This window comes from Oncorhynchus keta, chromosome 10 (genome assembly GCF_023373465.1).
Source record: "Oncorhynchus keta strain PuntledgeMale-10-30-2019 chromosome 10, Oket_V2, whole genome shotgun sequence".
Classification (NCBI taxonomy): Eukaryota; Metazoa; Chordata; class Actinopteri; order Salmoniformes; family Salmonidae; genus Oncorhynchus; species Oncorhynchus keta.
In genome coordinates this window covers 227,545-254,310 of record NC_068430.1, presented here as the reverse complement: position 1 = coordinate 254,310, position 26,766 = coordinate 227,545, and the positions used below count along the sequence as shown (strand labels likewise).

At 42.3% G+C, this 26,766-nt stretch overlaps 1 protein-coding gene across 3 annotated transcripts in view; it reads left to right on the top strand.

The window, feature by feature from the left end:
- Positions 1–26,766, top strand: part of stab1 (stabilin 1) — a 224,961-nt gene that overhangs the window by 144,499 nt on the left and 53,696 nt on the right. For 2 of the 3 annotated variants that reach the window (XM_052526150.1, XM_052526149.1), the window contains exons 50-57: positions 5,191–5,250; positions 9,691–9,867; positions 9,965–10,045; positions 11,395–11,541; positions 18,441–18,497; positions 18,703–18,788; positions 20,518–20,595; positions 21,220–21,338. In XM_052526150.1, the coding sequence (XP_052382110.1) occupies positions 5,191–5,250; positions 9,691–9,867; positions 9,965–10,045; positions 11,395–11,541; positions 18,441–18,497; positions 18,703–18,788; positions 20,518–20,595; positions 21,220–21,338 (805 nt within the window). The remainder of the gene's footprint in view (positions 1–5,190; positions 5,251–9,690; positions 9,868–9,964; positions 10,046–11,394; positions 11,542–18,440; positions 18,498–18,702; positions 18,789–20,517; positions 20,596–21,219; positions 21,339–26,766) is intronic. The other variant, XM_052526151.1, reaches the window with a different exon arrangement.

Sequence of the window (26,766 nt, the reverse complement as noted above, 5' to 3'; positions counted from 1 at the left end):
CATGTTAATCTATAGACCTATCACGGTTATCCATGTTAATCTATAGACCTATCACTGTTATCCATGTTAATCTATGGACCTATCACGGTTATCCATGTTAATCTATAGACCTATCACGGTTATCCATGTTAATCTATAGACCTATCACGGTTATCCATGTTAATCTATGGACCTATCACGGTTATCCATGTTAATCTATGGACCTATCACGGTTATCCATGTTAATCTATAGACCTATCACGGTTATCCATGTAAATCTATAGACCTATCACAGTTATCCATGTTAATCTATAGACCTATCACAGTTATCCATGTTAATCTATAGACCTATCACATTTATCCATGTTAATCTATAGACCTATCACGGTTATCCATGTAAATCTATAGACCTATCACATTTATCCATGTTAATCTATAGACCTATCACGGTTATCCATGTTAATCTATAGACCTATCACAGTTATCCATGTTAATCTATAGACCTATCACATTTATCCATGTTAATCTATAGACCTATCACGGTTATCCATGTAAATCTATAGACCTATCACGGTTATCCATGTTAATCTATAGACCTATCACAGTTATCCATGTTAATCTATAGACCTATCACATTTATCCATGTTAATCTATGGACCTATCACGGTTATCCATGTTAATCTATAGACCTATCACTGTTATCCATGTTAATCTATAGACCTATCACGGTTATCCATGTTAATCTATAGACCTATCGCGGTTATCCATGTTAATCTATGGACCTATCACTGTTATCCATGTTAATCTATAGACCTATCACGGTTATCCATGTTAATCTATAGACCTATCACGGTTATCCATGTTAATCTATGGACCTATCACTGTTATCCATGTTAATCTATAGACCTATCACGGTTATCCATGTTAATCTATAGACCTATCACGGTTATCCATGTTAATCTATAGACCTATCACGGTTATCCATGTTGATCTATAGACCTATCACGGTTATCCATGTTAATCTATAGACCTATCACGGTTATCCATGTTAATCTATAGACCTATTACGGTTATCCATGTTAATCTATAGACCTATCACGGTTATCCATGTTAATCTATAGACATATCACGGTTATCCATGTTAATCTATGGACCTATCACGGTTATCCATGTTAATCTATGGACCTATCACGGTTATCCATGTTAATCTATGGACCTATCACGGTTATCCATGTTAATCTATAGACCTATCACGGTTATCCATGTTAATCTATAGACCTATCACGGTTATCCATGTTAATCTATAGACCTATCACGGTTATCCATGTTAATCTATAGACCTATCACGGTTATCCATGTTAATCTATAGACCTATCACGGTTATCCATGTTGATCTATAGACCTATCACGGTTATCCATGTTAATCTATAGACATATCACGGTTATCCATGTTAATCTATAGACCTATCACGGTTATCCATGTTAATCTATAGACCTATCACGGTTAGCCATGTTAATCTATAGACATATCACAGTTATCCATGTTAATCTATAGACCTATCACGGTTATCCATGTTAATCTATGGACCTATCACGGTTATCCATGTTAATCTATAGACCTATCACGGTTATCCGTGTTAATCTATAGACCTATCACGGTTATCCGTGTTAATCTATAGACCTATCACGGTTATCCGTGTTAATCTATAGACCTATCACGGTTATCCGTGTTAATCTATAGACCTATCACGGTTATCCGTGTTAATCTATAGACCTATCACGGTTATCCGTGTTAATCTATAGACCTATCACGGTTATCCGTGTTAATCTATAGACCTATCACGGTTATCAGTGTTAATCTATAGACCTATCACGGTTATCCGTGTTAATCTATAGACCTATCACGGTTATCCGTGTTAATCTATAGACCTATCACGGTTATCCGTGTTAATCTATAGACCTATCACGGTTATCCATGTTAATCTATAGACCTATCACGGTTATCCATGTTAATCTATAGACCTATCACTGTTATCCATGTTAATCTATAGACCTATCACGGTTATCCATGTTAATCTATAGACCTATCACTGTTATCCATGTTAATCTATAGACCTATCACGGTTATCCATGTTAATCTATAGACCTATCACTGTTATCCATGTTAATCTATAGACCTATCACGGTTATCCATGTTAATCTATAGACCTATCACGGTTATCCATGTTAATCTATAGACCTATCACGGTTATCCATGTTAATCTATAGACCTATCACTGTTATCCATGTTAATCTATAGACCTATCACGGTTATCCATGTTAATCTATAGACCTATCACGGTTATCCATGTTAATCTATGGACCTATCACTGTTATCCATGTTAATCTATAGACCTATCACGGTTATCCATGTTAATCTATAGACCTATCACGGTTATCCATGTTAATCTATAGACCTATCACGGTTATCCATGTTAATCTATAGACCTATCACGGTTATCCATGTTAATCTATAGACCTATCACGGTTATCCATGTTAATCTATGGACCTATCACTGTTATCCATGTTAATCTATAGACCTATCACGGTTATCCATGTTAATCTATAGACCTATCACGGTTATCCATGTTAATCTATAGACCTATCACGGTTATCCATGTTGATCTATAGACCTATCACGGTTATCCATGTTAATCTATAGACCTATCACGGTTATCCATGTTAATCTATAGACCTATTACGGTTATCCATGTTAATCTATAGACCTATCACGGTTATCCATGTTAATCTATAGACATATCACGGTTATCCATGTTAATCTATGGACCTATCACGGTTATCCATGTTAATCTATGGACCTATCACGGTTATCCATGTTAATCTATGGACCTATCACGGTTATCCATGTTAATCTATAGACCTATCACGGTTATCCATGTTAATCTATAGACCTATCACGGTTATCCATGTTAATCTATAGACCTATCACGGTTATCCATGTTAATCTATAGACCTATCACGGTTATCCATGTTAATCTATAGACATATCACGGTTATCCATGTTAATCTATAGACCTATCACGGTTATCCATGTTAATCTATAGACCTATCACGGTTATCCATGTTAATCTATAGACATATCACGGTTATCCATGTTAATCTATAGACATACACGGTTATCCATGTTAATCTATAGACCTATCACAGTTATCCATGTTAATCTATAGACCTATCACGGTTATCCATGTTAATCTATAGACCTATCACGGTTATCCATGTAAATCTATAGACATATCACGGTTATCCATGTTAATCTATAGACCTATCACGGTTATCCATGTTAATCTATGGACCTATCACGGTTATCCATGTTAATCTATAGACCTATCACGGTTATCCATGTAAATCTATAGACATATCACGGTTATCCATGTAAATCTATAGACCTATCACGGTTATCCGTGTTAATCTATAGACCTATCACGGTTATCCATGTTAATCTATAGACCTATCACGGTTATCCATGTTAATCTATAGACCTATCACGGTTATCCATGTTAATCTATAGACCTATCACGGTTATCCGTGTTAATCTATAGACCTATCACGGTTATCCATGTTAATCTATAGACCTATCATGGTTATCCATGTTAATCTATAGACCTATCACGGTTATCCATGTTAATCTATAGACCTATCACTGTTATCCATGTTAATCTATAGACCTATCACGGTTATCCATGTTAATCTATAGACCTATCACTGTTATCCATGTTAATCTATAGACCTATCACGGTTATCCATGTTAATCTATAGACCTATCACGGTTATCCATGTTAATCTATAGACCTATCACGGTTATCCATGTTAATCTATAGACCTATCACTGTTATCCATGTTAATCTATAGACCTATCACGGTTATCCATGTTAATCTATAGACCTATCACTGTTATCCATGTTAATCTATAGACCTATCACGGTTATCCATGTTAATCTATAGACCTATCACGGTTATCCATGTTAATCTATAGACCTATCACTGTTATCCATGTTAATCTATAGACCTATCACGGTTATCCATGTTAATCTATAGACCTATCACTGTTATCCATGTTAATCTATAGACCTATCACGGTTATCCATGTTAATCTATAGACCTATCACGGTTATCCATGTTAATCTATAGACCTATCACTGTTATCCATGTTAATCTATAGACCTATCACTGTTATCCATGTTAATCTATAGACCTATCACTGTTATCCATGTTAATCTATAGACCTATCACGGTTATCCATGTTAATCTATAGACCTATCACGGTTATCCATGTTAATCTATAGACCTATCACGGTTATCCATGTTAATCTATAGACCTATCACTGTTATCCATGTTAATCTATAGACCTATCACGGTTATCCATGTTAATCTATAGACCTATCACGGTTATCCATGTTAATCTATGGACCTATCACTGTTATCCATGTTAATCTATAGACCTATCACGGTTATCCATGTTAATCTATAGACCTATCACGGTTATCCATGTTAATCTATAGACCTATCACGGTTATCCATGTTAATCTATAGACCTATCACGGTTATCCATGTTAATCTATAGACATATCACAGTTATCCATGTTAATCTATAGACCTATCACGGTTATCCATGTTAATCTATAGACCTATCACAGTTATCCATGTTAATCTATGGACCTATCACGGTTATCCATGTTAATCTATAGACCTATCACGGTTATCCATGTAAATCTATAGACCTATCACGGTTATCCATGTTAATCTATAGACATATCACGGTTATCCATGTTAATCTATAGACCTATCACTGTTATCCATGTTAATCTATAGACCTATCACTGTTATCCATGTTAATCTATAGACCTATCACGGTTATCCATGTTAATCTATAGACCTATCACGGTTATCCATGTTAATCTATAGACCTATCACGGTTATCCATGTTAATCTATAGACCTATCACGGTTATCCATGTTAATCTATAGACATATCACGGTTATCCATGTTAATCTATAGACCTATCACGGTTATCCATGTTAATCTATAGACCTATCACGGTTATCCATGTTAATCTATAGACCTATCACGGTTATCCATGTTAATCTATAGACCTATCACGGTTATCCATGTTATTCCCTACTTGTGACACATTTGTTTTCTTATATTTCAGCTTAATTTCACTGAAGCAGGTGAACTATATGGATACATGAAGTTCACCAAACTGGTGCAGGTAAACAAATCTAATTTTATTGGTCACATGCACATGGTTAGCAGATGTTAATGGTCACATACACATGGTTAGCAGATGTTAATGGTCACATGGTTAGCAGATGTTAATGGTCACATACACATGGTTAGTAGATGTTAATGGTCACATACACATGGTTAGCAGATGTTAATGGTCACATGCACATGGTTAGCAGATGTTAATGGTCACATGCACATGGTTAGCAGATGTTAATGGTCACATACACATGGTTAGCAGATGTTAATGGTCACATGGTTAGCAGATGTTAATGGTCACATACACATGGTTAGTAGATGTTAATGGTCACATACACATGGTTAGCAGATGTTAATGGTCACATGCACATGGTTAGCAGATGTTAATGGTCACATGCACATGGTTAGCAGATGTTAATGGTCACATACACATGGTTAGCAGATGTTAATGGTCACATACACATGGTTAGCAGATGTTAATGGTCACATACACATGGTTAGCAGATGTTATTGGTCACATGGTTAGCAGATGTTAATGGTCACATGGTTAGCAGATGTTAATGGTCACATGCACATGGTTAGCAGATGTTAATGGTCACATGGTTAGCAGATGTTAATGGTCACATGGTTAGCAGATGTTAATGGTCACATGCACATGGTTAGCAGATGTTAATGGTCACATGGTTAGCAGATGTTAATGGTCACATGGTTAGCAGATGTTAATGGTCACATGCACATGGTTAGCAGATGTTAATGGTCACATACACATGGTTAGCAGATGTTATTGGTCACATGGTTAGCAGATGTTAATGGTCACATGTTTAGCAGATGTTAATGGTCACATGCACATGGTTAGCAGATGTTAATGGTCACATACACATGGTTAGCAGATGTTAATGGTCACATACACATGGTTAGCAGATGTTAATGGTCACATGCACATGGTTAGCAGATGTTAATGGTCACATGCACATGGTTAGCAGATGTTAATGGTCACATACACATGGTTAGCAGATGTTAATGGTCACATACACATGGTTAGCAGATGTTAATGGTCACATACACATGGTTAGCAGATGTTAATGGTCACATACACATGGTTAGCAGATGTTAATGGTCACATACACATGGTTAGCAGATGTTAATGGTCACATACACATGGTTAGCAGATGTTAATGGTCACATACACATGGTTAGCAGATGTTAATGGTCACATACACATGGTTAGCAGATGTTAATGGTCACATACACATGGTTAGCAGATGTTAATGGTCACATACACATGGTTAGCAGATGTTAATGGTCACATGCACATGGTTAGCAGATGTTAATGGTCACATGGTTAGCAGATGTTAATGGTCACATGGTTATCAGATGTTAATGGTCACATGCACATGGTTATCAGATGTTAATGGTCACATGCACATGGTTAGCAGATGTTAATGGTCACATGCACATGGTTAGCAGATGTTAATGGTCACATGCACATGGTTAGCAGATGTTAATGGTCACATGCACATGGTTAGCAGATGTTAATGGTCACATGCACATGGTTAGCAGATGTTAATGGTCACATACACATGGTTAGCAGATGTTAATGGTCACATACACATGGTTAGCAGATGTTAATGGTCACATACACATGGTTAGCAGATGTTAATGGTCACATACACATGGTTAGCAGATGTTAATGGTCACATACACATGGTTAGCAGATGTTAATGGTCACATACACATGGTTAGCAGATGTTAATGGTCACATGCACATGGTTAGCAGATGTTAATGGTCACATACACATGGTTAGCAGATGTTAATGGTCACATACACATGGTTAGCAGATGTTAATGGTCACATGCACATGGTTAGCAGATGTTAATGGTCACATACACATGGTTAGCAGATGTTAATGGTCACATACACATGGTAAGCAGATGTTAATGGTCACATACACATGGTTAGCAGATGTTAATGGTCACATGCACATGGTTAGCAGATGTTATTGGTCACATGCACATGGTTAGCAGATGTTAATGGTCACATACACATGGTTAGCAGATGTTAATGGTCACATGCACATGGTTAGCAGATGTTAATGGTCACATGCACATGGTTAGCAGATGTTAATGCGAGTGTAGCTAAATGCTTCTTGTTCCGACCGTGCAGTAATATCTAACAAGTGGCTGTTCCACTGGATGTCATAAGGTGTATGCACCAATTTGTAAGTCGCTCTGGATAAGAGCGTCTGCTAAATGACTTAAATGTAAATGTAAATGTAACAAGTAATCTAACAATTTCACAACAACTACCTTGTACACACAAGTGTAAAGGAATGAATACGAATATGTACATATAAATATATGGATGAGCGATGGCCGAATGGCATAGGCAAGATGCAGTAGATGGTATAGAGTACAGTATATACATATGAGATGAGTAATGTAGGATATGTAAACATTATATAAAGTGGCTAGTGATACATTTATTACATCCAATTATTCATTTTTAAGTCGCTCTGGATAAGAGCGTCTGCTAAATGACTTAAATGTAAATGTAAATGATTATTAAAGTGGCTAGAGATTTGAGTCAGTGTGTTGGCAGCAGCCACTCAATGTTAGTGGTGACTGTTTTTCAGTCTGATGGCCTTGAGATAGAAGCTGTTTAACAGTCTGATGGCCTTGAGATAGAAGCTGTTTAACAGTCTGATGGCCTTGAGATAGAAGCTGTTTATCAGTCTGATGGCCTTGAGATAGAAGCTGTTTAACAGTCTGATGGCCTTGAGATAGAAGCTGTTTAACAGTCTGATGGCCTTGAGATAGAAGCTGTTCAACAGTCTGATGGCCTTGAGATAGAAGCTGTTCAACAGTCTGATGGCCTTGAGATAGAAGCTGTTCAACAGTCTGATGGCCTTGAGATAGAAGCTGTTTAACAGTCTGATGGCCTTGAGATAGAAGCTGTTTATCAGTCTGATGGCCTTGAGATAGAAGCTGTTCAACAGTCTGATGGCCTTGAGATAGAAGCTGTTCAACAGTCTGATGGCCTTGAGATAGAAGCTGTTTAACAGTCTGATGGCCTTGAGATAGAAGCTGTTTATCAGTCTGATGGCCTTGAGATAGAGGCTGTTCAACAGTCTGATGGCCTTGAGATAGAAGCTGTTTAACAGTCTGATGGCCTTGAGATAGAAGCTGTTTAACAGTCTGATGGCCTTGAGATAGAAGCTGTTTATCAGTCTGATGGCCTTGAGATAGAAGCTGTTTAACAGTCTGGTGGCCTTGAGATAGAAGCTGTTTAACAGTCTGATGGCCTTGAGATAGAAGCTGTTTAACAGTCTGATGGCCTTGAGATAGAAGCTGTTTATCAGTCTGATGGCCTTGAGATAGAAGCTGTTTTTCAGTCTCTCGGTCCCAGCTTTGATGCACCTGTTCTGACCTCACCTTCTGGATGATAGCGGGGTGAACAGGCAGTGGCTCGGGTGGTTGTTGTCCTTGATGATCTTTATGGCCTTCCTGTAACATCGGGTGGTGTAGGTGTCCTGGAGGGCAGGTAGTTTGCCCCCGGTGATGCGTTGTGCAGACCTCACTACCCTCTGGAGAGCCTTACGGTTGTGGGCGAAGCAGTTGCCGTACCAGGCGGTGATACAGCCCGACAGGATGCTCTCGATTGCGCATCCGTAGAAGTTTGTGAGTGCTTTCAGTGACAAGACAAATTTCTTCAGCCTCCTGAGGTTGAAGAGGCGCTGTCTGTGTGGGTGGAGCAGTTGCCGTACCAGGCGGTGATACAGCCCGACAGGATGCTCTCGATTGCGCATCCGTAGAAGTTTGTGAGTGCTTTCAGTGACAAGACAAATTTCTTCAGCCTCCTGAGGTTGAAGAGGCGCTGTTGCGCCTTCTTCACCACGCTGTCTGTGTTGGTGGACCATTTCAGTTTGTCCGTGCTTTGGCCGTTGGTTTACTAATTCATGTATAAAGCTAATACACATTTACTACCGCATAAATAACTTCAATCTCAAATACTTTTATGGGGCAAATCCCAATTTACACAAAGTCAAAATTTCACATTTTCTCCCATTGAAGTAGCATATGGCATTCAGCCAATCATTTACATTTACATTTACATTTAAGTCATTTAGCAGACTTAGACAGAGCGACTTACAAATTGGTGCATTCACCTTATGACATCCAGGAGAACAGTCACTTTACAATAGTGCATCTAAATCTTAAAGGGGGGTGAGAAGGATTACTTCTCACATTGTACAAATGGACCAGGGCTTTACACTCTTTGTTAGGGTCCACCTGATTGGCTGAACACAGTAAACTACACCTAGCATTGTGGTGGAAAATGGATCCTATTGGTCGTTTTCACGCCTGCACTAATACATCTGAGACCAGATTGGAGAGAGAGAGGAACAGGGCTTCATGCCCCTGACCATGTTGTTGTTATTATTTTTAGGATGCCAACATGCTGAACCTGGTCGAGAACTCCATCCACCAGCCCCTGACCATGTTGTGGCCGTCTGACGCTGCTCTCAGCTCTCTGTCTGAAGAGAGACAACACTGGCTCTACAGTCTTGCCCACAGGGACAAACTCACAGCCATCATCAAAGCTCACATCATACGCAATATCAAGGTGAAGCTATGGGTGCATCACAAATGTTATGATTACTTCTTGATGTTGTTTTGATTGTGATCTTGTATTGATTATAATGACGTTGATCTCGCTACAGAAGATGACCTTGACTTCGTTCACTACCTACCGGACGATGCACGGATCAACCTTCACCTTTAGCTGTAACAAGAAAGTCGTTGTGAGTCGCTACTTCATTTACATGACACCCCGCTCCCGATATAGGGCACTGCTTTTGACCAGAGCCCAAAGGGAATAGGGTCTAAAGTAGTCCACTATATAGGGAATAGGGTCTAAAGTAGTGCACTATATAGGGAATAGGGTCTAAAGTAGTGCACTATTTTTTAAATATTTATTTATTTATTTCACCTTTATTTAACCAGGGAGGCTAGTTGAGAACAGGTTCTCATTTACAACTGCAATCTGGCCAAGATAAAGCACAGCAGTGTGAACAGACAACACAGAGTTACACATGGAGTAAACAATTAACAAATCAATAACACAGAGAAAAAAGGGGAGTCTATATACAATGTGTGCAAAAAGGCATGAGGAGGTAGGCGAATAATTACAATATTGCAGATTAACACTGGAGTGATAAATGATCAGATGATCATGTACAGGTAGAGATATTGGTGTGCAAAAGAGCAGAAAAGTAAATAAATAAAAACTGTGGGGATGAGGTAGGTGAAAATGGGTGTGCTATTTACCAATAGATTATGTACAGCTGCAGCGATCGGTTAGCTGCTCAGCTAGCTGATGTTTGAAGTTGGTGAGGGAGATAAAAGTCTCCAACTTCAGCGATTTTTGCAATTCGTTCCAGTCACAGGCAGCAGAGTACTGGAACGAAAGACGGCCGAATGAGGTGTTGGCTTTAGGGATGATCAATGAGATACACCTGCTGGAGCGCGTGCTACGGATGGGTGTTGCCATCGTGACCAGTGAGCTGAGATAAGGCGGAGCTTTGCCTAGCATGGCCTTGTAGATGACCTGGAGCCAGTGGGTCTGGCGACGAATATGTAGCGAGGGCCAGCCGACTAGAGCATACAAGTCGCAGTAGTGGGTAGTATAAGGTGCTTAAAGGGAATAGGGTCTAAAGTAGTGCACTATATAGGGAATAGGGTCTAAAGTAGTGCACTATAAAGGGAATAGGGGGCCATTTGGGAAATACCCCTTATTTATCCCCAAGGCACAATTATAGCTGAGAATGAAAGAAAGACAGTGAAGATACATGGTACACCATCTGCTCAGAATTACTGGGCCTTCTGGGCCTACTGGGCCTTCTGGGCCTACTGGGCCTTCTGGGCCTTCTGGGTCTACTGGGCCTACTGGGCCTACTGGGCCTACTGGGCCTTCTATATGCCTCTCTCCCCAATCTCCCATTTTCATCTAGCCTCAGCCTGGTTCTAGATTTGTTTGTGCTTTCTTGCCACGGGTGTAACTGACTTTAGGAGTCTGGGACCAGGTTAGTTCTCATCTTGTCCTGTGTTTATCTTATTACCTTTGTCATGTTTGTTTGTTTGTGTCTGTCAGGGGGACATGATGGTGAATGACAACATGGCGAGGGTCCTGGATCGTTTTATGATGTTTAACGGGGGCGTTGCGTACGGCATCGACCAGCTACTGGAACCTCCCGGTCTGGGTGCACACTGCGATGGACTGGAGGACAGGACTATATACGTAAGATACTTTAATATCACCTTCATATATAGAGATGAGTCTTCAGTAAAGACTTAGTAAAGTAAAGTAACCCCCAATGGGGACAGTTCTTATAGCATTTAGCAGTACCCTTATCCTACCCCTCCTCTGTTCCTCTGGTGATGTAATATATAATAATAATAATATAAAAATAATAATAATAATAATATATGCCATAATAATAATAATAATAATATAATAATAATAATAATAATAATAATAATAATATATAATAATAATATATGCCATTTAGCAGACGCTTTTATCCAAAGCGACTTACAGTCATGTGTGCATACATTCTACGTATGGATGGTCCCGGGGATCGAACCCACTACCCTGGCGTTACAAGCGCCATGCTCTACCAACTGAGCTACCCTTTCCCCCAGAGGTTAACCCAGACCCTGTAGCCCCCAGTTCCACTCCTATTCCCCAAGTGCTCTCATTTGTTGACTTCTGTAACCATAAAAGCCTTGGTTTCATGCATGTTAACATCTGAAGCCTCCTCCCTAAGTTTGTCTTAGTCATTGCTTCCGCACACTCCGTCAACCCAGATGTCCTAGCCATGTCTGAATCCTGGCTTAGGAAGGCCACCAAAAATTCTGAAATTTACATCCCTAACTATAATATTTTCCATCAAAATAGAAGGGGCGTATTGCAATCTACTGCAGAGACAGCCTGCAGAGTTCTGTCATGCTATCCAGGTCTGTTCCCAATCTACTGCAGAGATAGCCTGCAGAGTTCTGTCATGCTATCCAGGTCTGTGCCCAATCTACTGCAGAGATAGCCTGCAGAGTTCTGTCATGCTATCCAGGTCTGTGCCCAATCTACTGCAGAGATAGCCTGCAGAGTTCTGTCATGCTATCCAGGTCTGTGCCCAATCTACTGCAGAGACAGCCTGCAGAGTTCTGTCATGCTATCCAGATCTGTGCCCAATCTACTGCAGAGACAGCCTGCAGAGTTCTGTCATGCTATCCAGGTCTGTGCCCAATCTACTGCAGAGATAGCCTGCAGAGTTCTGTCATGCTATCCAGGTCTGTGCCCAATCTACTGCAGAGACAGCCTGCAGAGTTCTGTCATGCTATCCAGGTCTGTGCCCAATCTACTGCAGAGATAGCCTGCAGAGTTCTGTCATGCTATCCAGGTCTGTGCCCAATCTACTGCAGAGACAGCCTGCAGAGTTCTGTCATGCTATCCAGGTCTGTGCCCAATCTACTGCAGAGACAGCCTGCAGAGTTCTGTCATGCTATCCAGGTCTGTGCCCAATCTACTGCAGAGATAGCCTGCAGAGTTCTGTCATACTATCCAGGTCTGTGCCCAAACAGTTCGAACTTTTACTTCTAAAAATCCACCTTTCCATAAATAAGTCTCTCACTGTTCCTGCTTGTTATAGACGCCCCTCAGCCCCCAGCTGTGCCCTGGACACCATATGTGAATTGATTGCCCCCCGTCTATTTTCAGAGTTCGTACTGTTAGGTGACCTAAACTGAGATATGCTTAACGCCGCCCTAAAATCTAAGCTAGATGCACTCAATCTCACACAAATTATCAAGGAGCCTAGCAGGTACAGCCCTAAATCCGTAAACATGGGCACATTCATAGATATCATTCTGACCAACTTGCCCTCTAAATACACATCTGCTGTCTTCAACCAGGATCCTAGCGATCACTGCCTCATTGCCTGCTTACGTAATAGGTCCGCGGTCAAACGACCACCCCTCATCACTGTCAATCGCTCCCTAAAACACTTTTGCAAGCAGGCCTTTCTAATCAACCTGGCCCGGGTATCCTGGAAATATCTAGGTGTCTGGTTAGACAGTAAACTCTCCTTCCAGACTCACATTAAGCATCTCCAATCCAAAATTAAATCTAGAATTGGCTTCCTATTTCACAGCAAAGCCTCTTTCACTCATGCTGCGAAAAATACACTCGTAAAGCTGACTATCCTACTGATCCTACTGTGTCTCCAACACTCTACTCAGCAAATTGGATGTAGTCTATCACAGTATCATTGTTTTGTCACCAAAGCCCCATATACTACCCACCACTACGACCTGTATGCTCTCGTTGGCTGGCCCTCGCTACATATTCGTTGACAAACCCAGTGGCTCCAGGTCATCTACAAGTCTTTGATACGTAAAGCCCCGCCTTATCTCAGCCCACTGGTCACCATAGCAACACACATCCGTAGCACACTCTAAAGCAAGTATATTTCACTGGTCATCCCCAAAGCCAACACCTGCTTTGGCCGCCTTTCCTTCCAATTCTCTGCTGCCAAAGACTGGAACGAATTGCAAGAATCACTGAAGCTGGAGACTTATATCTCCCTCACTAACGTTAAGCAACAGCTGTCAGAGCAGATTACCGATCACTGCACCTGTACACAGCCCATCTTTAAATAGCCCACCCATCTACCTCATATTGTTTATTTTATTTTTTGCTCTTTTGCACCCCAGTATCTCTACCTGCACATCATCATCTGCACTTCTATCGCTCCAGTGTTAATGCTAAATTGTAATTATTTCACCTCTATGGCCTATTTATTGCTTTACCTCCCTAATCTTACTACATTTGCACACACTGTACATATATTTTGTATTGTGTTATTGATTGTATGTTTGTTTATTCCATGTGTAACTCTGTGTTGTTGTTTTTGTCGCACTGCTTTGCTTTATCTTGGTCCAGGTCGCAGTTGTAAATGAGAACTTGTTCTCAACTGGCCTACCTGGTTAAATAAAGGTGTTCTCAACTGGCCTACCTGGTTAAATAAAGGTGTTCTCAACTGGCCTACCTGGTTAAATAAAGGTGTTCTCAACTGGCCTACCTGGTTAAATAAAGGTGTTCTCAACTGGCCTACCTGGTTAAATAAAGGTGTTCTCAACTGGCCTACCTGGTTAAATAAAGGTGTTCTCAACTAGCCTACCTGGTTAAATAAAGGTGTTCTCAACTAACCTACCTGGTTAAATAAAGGTGTTCTCAACTAGCCTACCTGGTTAAATAAAGGTGTTCTCAACTAGCCTACCTGGTTAAATAAAGGTGTTCTCAACTAGCCTACCTGGTTAAATAAAGGTGTTCTCAACTAGCCTACCTGGTTAAATAAAGGTGTTCTCAACTAGCCTACCTGGTTAAATAAAGGTGTTCTCAACTAGCCTACCTGGTTAAATAAAGGTGTTCTCAACTAGCCTACCTGGTTAAATAAAGGTGTTCTCAACTAGCCTACCTGGTTAAATAAAGGTGTTCTCAACTAGCCTACCTGGTTAAATAAAGGTGTTCTCAACTAGCCTACCTGGTTAAATAAAGGTGTTCTCAACTAGCCTACCTGGTTAAATAAAGGTGTTCTCAACTAGACTACCTGGTTAAATAAAGGTGTTCTCAACTAGCCTACCTGGTTAAATAAAGGTGTTCTCAACTAGCCTACCTGGTTAAATAAAGGTGTTCTCAACTGGCCTACCTGGTTAAATAAAGGTGTTCTCAACTGGCCTACCTGGTTAAATAAAGGTTAAAAAAATATTATAATGATAATACATTACAATACATTTCCAAAAGATTTAACAACATATTAAGTGTGTTCCATCAGGCCCATACTCCACTACCACATATCTACTACACAAAATCCATGTGTACGTGTGTGTATAGTGCGTATGTTATCATGTATGTTATCACAAATACAAGTAGTGATGAAGTCAATTTCTCCTCCACTTTGAGCCAGGAGAGTTTGACATGCATATTATTGATGTTAGCTCTCTGTGTACATCCAAGGGCCAGCCGTGGCCCTATTTGTGGCACTTGACCACACAACTGAACAGTAGTCCATGTGCCACAAAACTAGGGCCTGTAGGACCCGCCTTGTTGATAGTGCTGTTGACTTGTTATGCCTGCAATCCCGCTAACGGGATCGATATGATTGTACAACTGGTACAACTACCAGTGAAAATAGAGGGCGCCAAATTCAAACCACAGAAATCTCATAATTACAATTCCTAAAACATGCATGTGTCTTATACCATTTTAAAAGTAATCTTGTTGTTAATCCCACCAAAGTGTCCGATTTCAAATAGGCTTTTCAGCGAAAACACTACAAACGATTATGTTAGGTCTCCACCAAACCACAATAAGCACAGCCATTTTCCAGCGAAATATAGCATTCAATAAAAGCAGAAATAAAGATAAAATTAATCACTAACCTTGAATTATCTTCATCAGATGACACCCATAGGACTTCATGTTACACAACACATGCATGTTTTGTTTGATAAAGTTCATATTTATATTTTTAAAAAATGAGTTTACATTGGCATATTAGATTCACTAGTTCCAAAAACATCAAGTGATTTTGCATAGCCACATCATTTCAACAGAAATACTAATCATAAATGTAGATGATAATACAAGTTATACACATGGAATTATAGATATACCTCTCCTTAATGCAACCGCTGTGTCAGATTTTTTTTTAAAGTTTACGGAAAAAGCAACCCATGCAATAATCTGAGACGGAGCTCAGAACAGTAGCCATGTTAGCCACCATATTGGAGTCAACAGAAACCAGAAAATACATGATAAATGTTTCCTTACCTTTGATGAACTTCATCAGAATGCAGTCCTAGGAATCCCAGGTCCACAATAAATGCTTGATTTAATCGAAAATGTCCGTTATTTATGTCCAATTAGCTACTTTGATTAGCGCGTTTGGTAAACAATTCCAAAGTCACAAAGCGCGTCCACTATAACGTGACGAAATGTCCAAAAGTTCCGTAACAGTGGAAACATGTCAAATGATGAACTGAATCAGTCTTTAGAATGTTGTTTACATATATCTTGAATAACATTCCAACCGGAGAATTAGAATGACTTCAGATGACCGGTGGAATGCAGGTCCTTCCCCTGTGAATGCGCATAGTGAAAGCATGGTCAACTCGTGGCAGTGGTGACTATTTCCTGTGTCATTCGACCCCCCGTCACATTAGAGTCATCAGACAAAGTTCTATTGACTGTTGACATCTAGTGGAAGGCGTAGGAAGTGAAAACTCATCCATATCTCGCTGTAATTTCAATGAGAGCTTGGTTGAAAATCTGCCACTCCCAGAAAAAATCCAAACAGGAAGTGGAATTTCTTAGGTTTTTGCCTGCAATATGAGTTCTGTTATACTCACAGACATAATTGAAACAGTTTTAGAAACTTCAGAGTGTTTTCCATCCAATACTAATAATAATATGCATATATTAGCAACTGAGACTGAGGAGCTGGCCGTTTACAATGGGCACATTTTCAGCCAAGCTACTCAATACTGCCCCTGCAGCCATAAAAAGTAGAACACCCCCTGTGTTCTGTTAGACAGGTAACTCTTTATCCACAATATAGCAGGGGGTGTAAAGCCATAACACATGTGTTTTTCCAGCAGCAAACTATGATCGATAATGTCAAAAGCTGCACGGAAGTCTAACAAATCAGCCCCCACAATATTTTTATTATCAATTTCTCTCAGACAATCATAAGTCATTTGTGCTGTGTTTGTTGAATGTCCTTCCCTATACTCAATGCTGAATGTCTGTTTTTTTACTGTGAAATAGCATTGTATCTGGTCAAACACTAAGGGTTGAAGTTTACGAATGGTTGGTAACAAGCTGATTGGTCTGCTATTTGAGCCAGTAAAGGGGGATTTACTATTCTTGCGTAGCGGAATGACTTTAGCTTCCCTCCAGGCCTGAGGGCACACGCTCTAGTAGGCTAATTTTCTATCCATTTTGTTAGACCTCAGTGGTTTGCTGATAGACAACAATAATTTTTCACCTCTTCTCTTCCACACGGACTTCAAAATTACAATGCTTGTCTTTCATAATTTGGTCAGATATACCTGGATGTGTAGTGTCAGTGTTTGTTGCTGGCATGTCATCCCTAAGTTTGTTTATCTTGCCAATGAAACTATCAGCGGGTTTTGTGATGAATGAGCCATTTGATTCAATGAACGATGGAGATGAGTTTGCCTTGTTGCCCAAAATGTTATTGAAGGTGCTTGAAAGCTTTTTACTTTCATTCTTTATGTAATTTATCTTTGTTTAATTGTGTCGTTTTTCTTCTTTTTATTCAGTTTAGTCACATGATTTTTCAATTTATGTTTGCCAATCGGTTGTGCAGCAAGCTTGTTTGCCATTCCTTTTGACTCATCCCTCTCAACCATACCATTTTTCAATTCCTCATCAATCCACAGGGATTTAACAGTTTCTCCAGCCATTTTCTTAATGGGTGCATACTTATTATTAAATGGAATGAGCAATTTCATAAATGTGTCAAGTGCAGCGTCTGTTTTTAAAACTTTTATTTCACCTTTATTTAGCCAGGTAGGCTAGTTGAGAACAAGTTCTCATTTACAACTGCGACCTGGCCAAGATAAAGCAAAGCAGGTCGACACATACAACAACACATAGTTACACATGGAGTTAACAAACATACAGTCAAAAATGCAGTAGAAAACAAGTATATATACAGTGTGTGCAAATGAGGTAAGATAAGAGAGTTAATTAAGGCAATAAATAGGCCATAGTGGCGAAGTAATTACAATATAGTAATTAAACACTGGAATGGTAGATCGGCAGAAGATGAATGAGCAAGTAGAGATACTGGGGTGCAAAGGAGCAAAATAAATAAATAAATACAGTATGGGGTTGAGGTAGTTGGAAGGGCTATTTACAGATGGGCTATGTACAGGTGCAGTGATCTGTGAGCTGCTCTGACAGCTGGTGCTTAAAGCTAATGAGGGAGATATGAGTCTCCAGCTTCAGACATTTTTGCAGTTCGTTCCAGTCGAGTCGCCATGGACCAACAGATATTCTTTACATCAACAGCATGGAAATCACTACAAAACGTATTGTATGTGTGTTGTTAGAGTCGATGTGGTAGCTGCTTGGGTCCCCGACCCTGTCCCCACGGAACTGAAGATACGGTGAGCTCACACACACACACACACACACACACACACACGCACACGCACGCACGCACGCACACACACACACACGCACGCACGCACACACACACACACACACACACACACATACACACACACACACACACACACACACACACACACACACGCACACACACGCACACACACACACGCAAACCATAAGACAATTTCCTGCCTTTCACAGGGCAAGACTGAGTTCTGCAGCTTCATCAACCCCTACTCTATGCTCTACCCTCGACAACACAGTTTGATGTATAACCACGACTTCAGGTAGGGAGACTCCACAGTGATGCACAACAATGACATCAGGTAGGGAGACTCCACAGTGATGTGTAACCACGACTTCAGGGAGGGAGACTCCACAGGGATGTTTGACCATGACGTCAGGTTGGGAGACTCCACAGTGACGTTTAACCATGACTTCAGGGAGGGAGACTCCACAGGGATGTTTGACTACAAAGTCAGGTAGGGAGACTCCACAGGGATGTGTAACCACGACTTCAGGGAGGGAGACTCCACAGGGATGTTTGACCACGACGTCAGGTTGGGAGACTCCACAGGGATGTTTAACCACTACTTCAGGGAGGGAGACTCCACAGGGATGTTTGACTACAAAGTCAGGTAGGGAGACTCCACAGTGACGTTTAACCATGACTTCAGGGAGGGAGACTCCACAGGGATGTTTGACCATGACTTCAGGGAGGGAGACTCCACAGTGATGTTTAACCACTACTTCAGGGAGGGAGACTCCACAGGGATGTTTAACCACTACTTCAGGGAGGGAGACTCCACAGGGATGTTTGACCATGACGTCAGGTAGGGAGACTCCACAGGGATGTTTAACCACTACTTCAGGGAGGGAGACTCCACAGGGATGTTTGACCATGACGTCAGGTAGGGAGACTCCACAGGGATGTTTAACCACTACTTCAGGGAGGGAGACTCCACAGTGATGTTTAACCACTACTTCAGGGAGGGAGACTCCACAGGGATGTTTGACCATGACGTCAGGTAGGGAGACTCCACAGGGATGTTTAACCATGACTTCAGGGAGGGAGACTCCACAGGGATGTTTGACTACAAAGTCAGGTAGGGAGACTCCACAGTGACGTTTAACCATGACTTCAGGGAGGGAGACTCCACAGGGATGTTTGACCACTACTTCAGGTAGGGAGACTCCACAGGGATGTTTAACCACTACTTCAGGGAGGGAGACTCCACAGGGATGTTTAACCACTACTTCAGGTAGGGAGACTCCACAGTGATGTGTAACCACTACTTCAGGTAGGGAGACTCCACAGGGATGTTTAACCACTACTTCAGGGAGGGAGACTCCACAGTGACGTTTAACCACTACTTCAGGGAGGGAGACTCCACAGGGATGTTTGACCACCACTTCAGGTCGGGAGACTCCACAGTGATGCATACATCAAATCAAATCAAATGTATTTATATAGCCCTTCGTACATCAGCTGATATCTCAAAAGTGCTGTACAGAAACCCAGCCTAAAACCCCAAACAGCAAGCAATGCAGGTCTAGAAGCACGGTGGCTAGGAAAAACTCCCTAGAAAGGCCAAAACCTAGGAAGAAACCTAGAGAGGAACCAGGCTATGTGGGGTGGCCAGTCCTCTTCTGGCTGTGCCGGGTGGAGATTATAACAGAACATGGCCAAGATGTTCAAATGTTCATAAATGACCAGCATGGTCGAATAATAATAAGGCAGAACAGTTGAAACTGGAGCAGCAGCACAGTCAGGTGGACTGGGGACAGCAAGGAGTCATCATGTCAGGTAGTCCTGGGGCATGGTCCTAGGGCTCAGGTCCTCCGAGAGAGAGAAAGAAAGAGAGAATTAGAGAGAGCATATGTGGGGTGGCCAGTCCTCTTCTGGCTGTGCCGGGTGGAGATTATAACAGAACATGGCCAAGATGTTCAAGTGTTCATAAATAACCATGACTTCAGGTAGGGAGACTGCACAGTAATCGATAACCATGACTTCAGGTGGGGAGTATCCACAGTGATGTCTGACCACGACTTCAGGACGGGAGACTCCACAGTGATGTCTGACCACGACGTCAGGTAGGGAGACTCCACAGGGATGTTTGACCACCATCTCAGATAGGGAGACTCCATAGTGATGTTTGACCACCGCCTCAGATAGGGAGACTCCACAGTGATGTCTGACCACGACGTCAGGTAGGGAGACTCCACAGGGATGTTTGACCACCGCCTCAGATAGGGAGACTCCACAGTGATGTTTGACCACCATCTCAGATAGGGAGACTCCATAGTGATGTTTGACCACCGCCTCAGATAGGGAGACTCCATAGTGATGTTTGACCACCGCCTCAGATAGGGAGACTCCACAGTGATGTTTGACCACCGCCTCAGATAGGGAGACTCCATAGTGATGTTTGACCACCGCCTCAGATAGGGAGACTCCATAGTGATGTTTGACCACCGCCTCAGATAGGGAGACTCCTTAGTGATGTTTGACCACCGCCTCAGATAGGGAGACTCCATAGTGGTGTTTGACCACCGCCTCAGATAGGGAGACTCCATAGTGATGTTTGACCACCGCCTCAGATAGGGAGACTCCATAGTGATGTTTGACCACCGCCTCAGATAGGGAGACTCTGCAGTGATGCATAACCATGACTTCAGTTAGGGAGTATTATTTTTCTTCATCCTCTTCTTCTACAGCCTCCATCCCTCTATGACGAGGCACCACATGGGCCAAAGGATGGGCTGTAAGAGGATGTGTAAGAGTCAAGCCTGGGTCATGAGCTGCTGTAAGAACCACTATGGAAGAGATTGCCAAGGTGAGCCTTCCCACTGCCTCAGATAGTGATATACATGACATGATGTGCAGTGCCCTCAGATAGTAGACATGATATACAGAGCCCTCAGATAGCGGACGTGATATGCAGTGTCCTCAAATAGAAGACATGATATACAGTGTCCTCAGATACATTAAGGTGTTTAGAAACATATTCTATTCTTATCCACAATAAAAGTGACTCCAAAATGACATAAAACATTATTACAAATAAACGGTTCACCCAATATGGATGAAAATCCCTTCAAATCCAAACTTTGAGTACAGAGCCAAAAGAAGAACAATTCATTTGACTGTCCCAGTCATTCTTATATCGTATGGATCCCAAATGGCATAGGGCCCTAGTCAAAAGCACTTTATAGGGAATAGGGTGCCATTTGGGATGCAGCCATCTACAGTATATGTGTACTTCAGGGGTATCAAACTCATTCCTCAGAGGGCCAAGTGTTTGCGGGTTTTTCCTTTCAATTAAGACCTAGACAACCAGGCGAGGGGAGTTCCTTACTAATTAGTGACCTAGACAACCAGGTGTGGGGAGTTCCTTACTGAGACCCAGACAACCAGGTGAGGAGAGTTCATTACTGAGACCCAGACAACCAGGTGAGGAGAGTTCCTTACTAATTAGTGACCTAGACAACCAGGTGTGGGGAGTTCCTACCTGAGACCCAGACAACCAGGTGAGGGGAGTTCCTTACTGAGACAACCAGGTGAGGGGAGTTCCTTACTAAGACCCAGACAACCAGGTGAGGGGAGTTACTTACTGCGACATAGACAACCAGGTGAGGGGAGTTACTTACTGAGACCTAGACAACCAGGTGAGGGGAGTTCCTTACTGAGACCTAGACAACCAGGTGAGGGGAGTTCCTTACTTAATTAGTGACCTAGACAACCAGGTGTGGGGAGTTCCTTACTGAGACCCAGACAACCAGGTGAGGGGAGTTCCTTACTGAGACAACCAGGTGAGGGAAGTTCCTTACTAAGACCCAGACAACCAGGTGAGGGGAGTTCCTTACTAAGAACCAGACAACCAGGTGAGGGGAGTTCCTTACTGAGACCTAGACAACCAGGTGAGGGGAGTTCATTACTAATTAGTGACCTAGACAACCAGGTGATGGGAGTTACTTACTGAGACCTAGACAACCAGGTGAGGGGAGTTACTTACTGAGACCTAGACAACCAGGTGAGGGGAGTTCCTTACTGAGACCTAGACAACCAGGTGAGGAGAGCTCCTTACTGAGACCTAGACAACCAGGTGAGGTGAGTTCCTTACTGAGACCTAGACAACCAGGTGAGGGGAGTTACTTACTGAGACCTAGACAACCAGGTGAGGGGAGTTCCTTACTGAGACCTAGACAACCAAGTGAGGGGAGTTCCTTACTAATTAGTTACCTAGACAACCAGGTGAGGGGAGTTACTTACTGAGACCCAGACAACCAGGTGAGGGGAGTTCATTACTAATTAGAGACCTAGACAACCAGGTGAGGGGAGTTCCTTACTGAGACCTAGACAACCAGGTGAGGGGAGTTACTTACTGAGACCTAGACAACCAGGTGAGGGGAGTTCCTTACTAAGACCCAGACAACCAGGTGGGGGGAGTTCCTTACTGAGACCTAGACAACCAGGTGAGGGGAGTTCCTTACTAATTAGTGACCTAGACAACCAGGTGAGGGGAGTTCCTTACTGAGACCCAGACAACCAGGTGATGGGAGTTCATTACTAATTAGTGACCTAGACAACAAGGTGAGGGGAGTTCCTTACTAATTAGTGACCTAGACAACCAGGTGAGGGGAGTTCCTTACTGAGACCTAGACAACCAGGTGAGGGGAGTTACTTACTGAGACCTTGACAACCAGGTGAGGGGAGTTCCTTACTAAGACCCAGACAACCAGGTGAGGGGGGTTCCTTACTAAGAACCAGACAACCAGGTGAGGGGAGTTCCTTACTAAGACCCAGACAACCAGGTGAGGGGAATTACTTACTGAGACCCAGACAACCAGGTGAGGGGAGTTCATTACTAATTAGTGACCTAGACATCCAGGTGAGGGGAGTTCCTTACTAAGACCCAGACAACCAGGTGAGGGGAGTTCCTTACTGAGACCTAGACAACCAGGTGAGGGGAGTTACTTACTGAGACCTAGACAACCAGGTGAGGGGAGTTACTTACTGAGACCTAGACAACCAGGTGAGGGGAGTTCCTTACTGAGACCCAGACAACCAGGTGAGTGGAGTTCATTAATAATTAGTGACCTAGACAACAAGGTGAGGGGAGTTCCTTACTAATTAGTGACCTAGACAACCAGGTGAGGGGAGTTCCTTACTGAGACCCAGACAACCAGGTGAGGGGAGTTCCTTACTGAGACCTAGACAACCAGGTGAGGGGAGTTCCTTACTGAGACAACCAGGTGAGGGGATTTCCTTACTGAGACAACCAGGTGAGGGGAGTTCCTTACTGAGACAACCAGGTGAGGGGAGTTCCATACTGAGACAACCAGGTGAGGGGAGTTCCTTACTAATTAGTGACCTAGACAACCAGGTGAGGGGAGTTCCTTACTAAGACCCAGACAACCAGGTGAGGGGAGTTCCTTACTGAGACCTAGACAACCAGGTGAGGGGAGTTCCTTCCTAATTAGTGACCTCGACAACCAGGTGAGGGGAGTTACTTACTAATTAGTGACCTAGACAACCAGGTGAGGGGAGTTACTTACTGAGACCTAGACAACCAGGTGAGGGGAGTTACTTACTGAGACCTAGACAACCAGGTGATGGGAGTTCCTTACTGAGACAACCAGGTGAGGGGAGTTCCTTACTAATTTGTGACCTAGACAACCAGGTGAGGGGAGTTCCTTACTAAGACCCAGACAACCAGGTGAGGGGAGTTCCTTACTAAGACCCAGACAACCAGGTGAGGGGAGTTCCTTACTGAGACCTAGACAACCAGGTGAGGGGAGTTACTTACTGAGACCTAGACAACCAGGTGAGGGGAGTTCCTTACTGAGACCTAGTCAACCAGGTGAGGGGAATTCCTTACTACGACCCAGACAACCAGGTGAGTGGAGTGCCTTACTAAGACCCAGACAACCAGGTGAGGGGAGTTCCTTACTACGACCCAGACAACCAGGTGAGGGCAGTTCATTACTAAGACCCAGACAAGCAGGTGAGGGGAGTTCCTTACTGAGACCTAGACAACCAGGTGAGGGGAGTTCCTTACTGAGACCTAGACAACCAGGTGAGGGGAGTTCCTTACTGAGACCCAGACAACCAGGTGAGGGGAGTTCATTACTAATTGGTGACCTTCATGAATTATTAAGGGAGAAGCGAAAACCCGCATCAACTCTGCCCTACGTGGAATTAGTTTGACATGTGCTGTATATTCATGCTAACAGTAAATACATTTTTCTTTAAAATATTCTATTTTAAAGAATGTTTGATGATTTGGAAAGTATTCACACTTGACTTTTTCCACATTTTGTGTCATTACAGCCTTATTCTAAAATGAATTAAATATTTTTTTTCCCTCATCAGTCTACACACAATACCCCATAATGGCAAATGAAAACAGTGTTTTAGACATTTTTGCAAATGTATTACAAATTAAAACCGGAAATACCTTATTTACATAAGTATTCAGCACCTTTGCTATGAGACTCGAAATGAGCTCAGGTAGATCCTGTTTCCATTGATCATCCTTGAGCTCTTTCGACAACTTAATTTGAGTGCACCTGTGGTAACTTTAATTGATTGGACGTGATTTGGAAAGGCACACATTTGTCTATATAAGGTCCCACAGTTGACAGTGCATGTCAGAGCAAAAAAAACAAGCCATGAGGTCGAAGGAATTGTCTGTCCAACTATGAGACAGGATTGTGCCAAGAAACAAAACATTTGTGCAGCATCGAAGTTCCCCAAGAACACAGTGGCCTCCATCATTCTTAAATGGAAGAAGTTTGGAACCACCAAGACTCTTCCTAGAGTTGGCCATCAGACCAAACTGAGCAGTCGGTGGAGAAGGGCCTTGGTCAGGGAGGTGACCTAATGGGAGGTGACCTAATGGTTACTGACAGAGCCCCAGAGTTCCTCTGTGGAGATGGGAGAACCTTCCAGAAGGACAACCATCTCTGCAGTGGCCAGATGGAAGCCACTCCTCAGTAAAAGACACATGACAGCATGCTTGGAGTTTCCCAAAAGGCACCTAAAGCCTCTCAGACCATGAAAAACAAGATTCTCTGGTGTGATGAAACCAAGATTGAACTCTGTGGCCTGAATGCCAAGCGTCAGATCGGGAGGAAACCTGTCACCATCCCTACGGTGAAGCATGGTGGTGGAAGCATCATGCTGTGGGGATGTTATTCAGCGGCAGAGACTGGGAGACTAGTCTGGATCGAGGGAAATATGATTAGAGCAAAGTACAGAGAGACCCTTGATGAAAACCTGCTCCAAAGCACTCAGGACCTCAGACTGGGGCGAAGGTTCACCTTCAAACAGGACAACGACCCTAAGCACACAGCCAAGACAATGCAGGAGTGGCTTCGGGACAAGTCTCAATGTCCTTGAGTGGTCCAGGCGGACTTGAACCCGATCAAACATCTCTGGAGAGACCTGAAAATGGAGACCTGAAAATAGCTATACAGTGACTTTCCCCTCCAACCTGACAGAGCTTGAGAGGATCTGCAGTGTGAAAAAAATGTCAAAGGGTATGAATGCACTGTCCATGTGGCTCAGTTGGTAGAGCATGGCGCTTGTAACGCCAGGGTAGTGGGTTCGATTCCCGGGACCGCCCATACGTAGAATGTATGCACACATGACTGTAAGTCGCTTTGGATAAAAGCGTCAGCTAAATGGCATATATTATTATTATTATTATGTCAGTTGGTTTACAGTGGTGTACAACCTTGTTGTCATAGTAATGATAACAACACTCAGAGCTTTACTTTGAAAAGGTGATATGTTCCAATGTGTTTCAGTGTAAACTCACTTCATCCACTACCAATGTGTTTCCGTGTAAATTCACTTCATCCACTACCAATGTGTTTCAGTGTAAACTCACTTCATCCACTACTAATGTGTTTCAGTGTAAACTCACTTCATCCGCTACCAATGTGTTTCAGTGTAAATTCACTTCATCCACTACCAATGTGTTTCAGTGTAAACTCACTTCATCCACTACCAATGTGTTTCAGTGTAAACTCACTTCATCCACTACTAATGTGTTTCAGTGTAAATTCACTTCATCCACTACCAATGTGTTTCAGTGTAAACTCACTTCATCCACTACCAATGTGTTTCAGTGTAAACTCACTTCATCCACTACCAATGTGTTTCAGTGTAAACTCACTTCATCCACTACCAATGTGTTTCAGTGTAAACTCACTTCATCCACTACCAATGTGTTTCAGTGTAAACTCACTTCATCC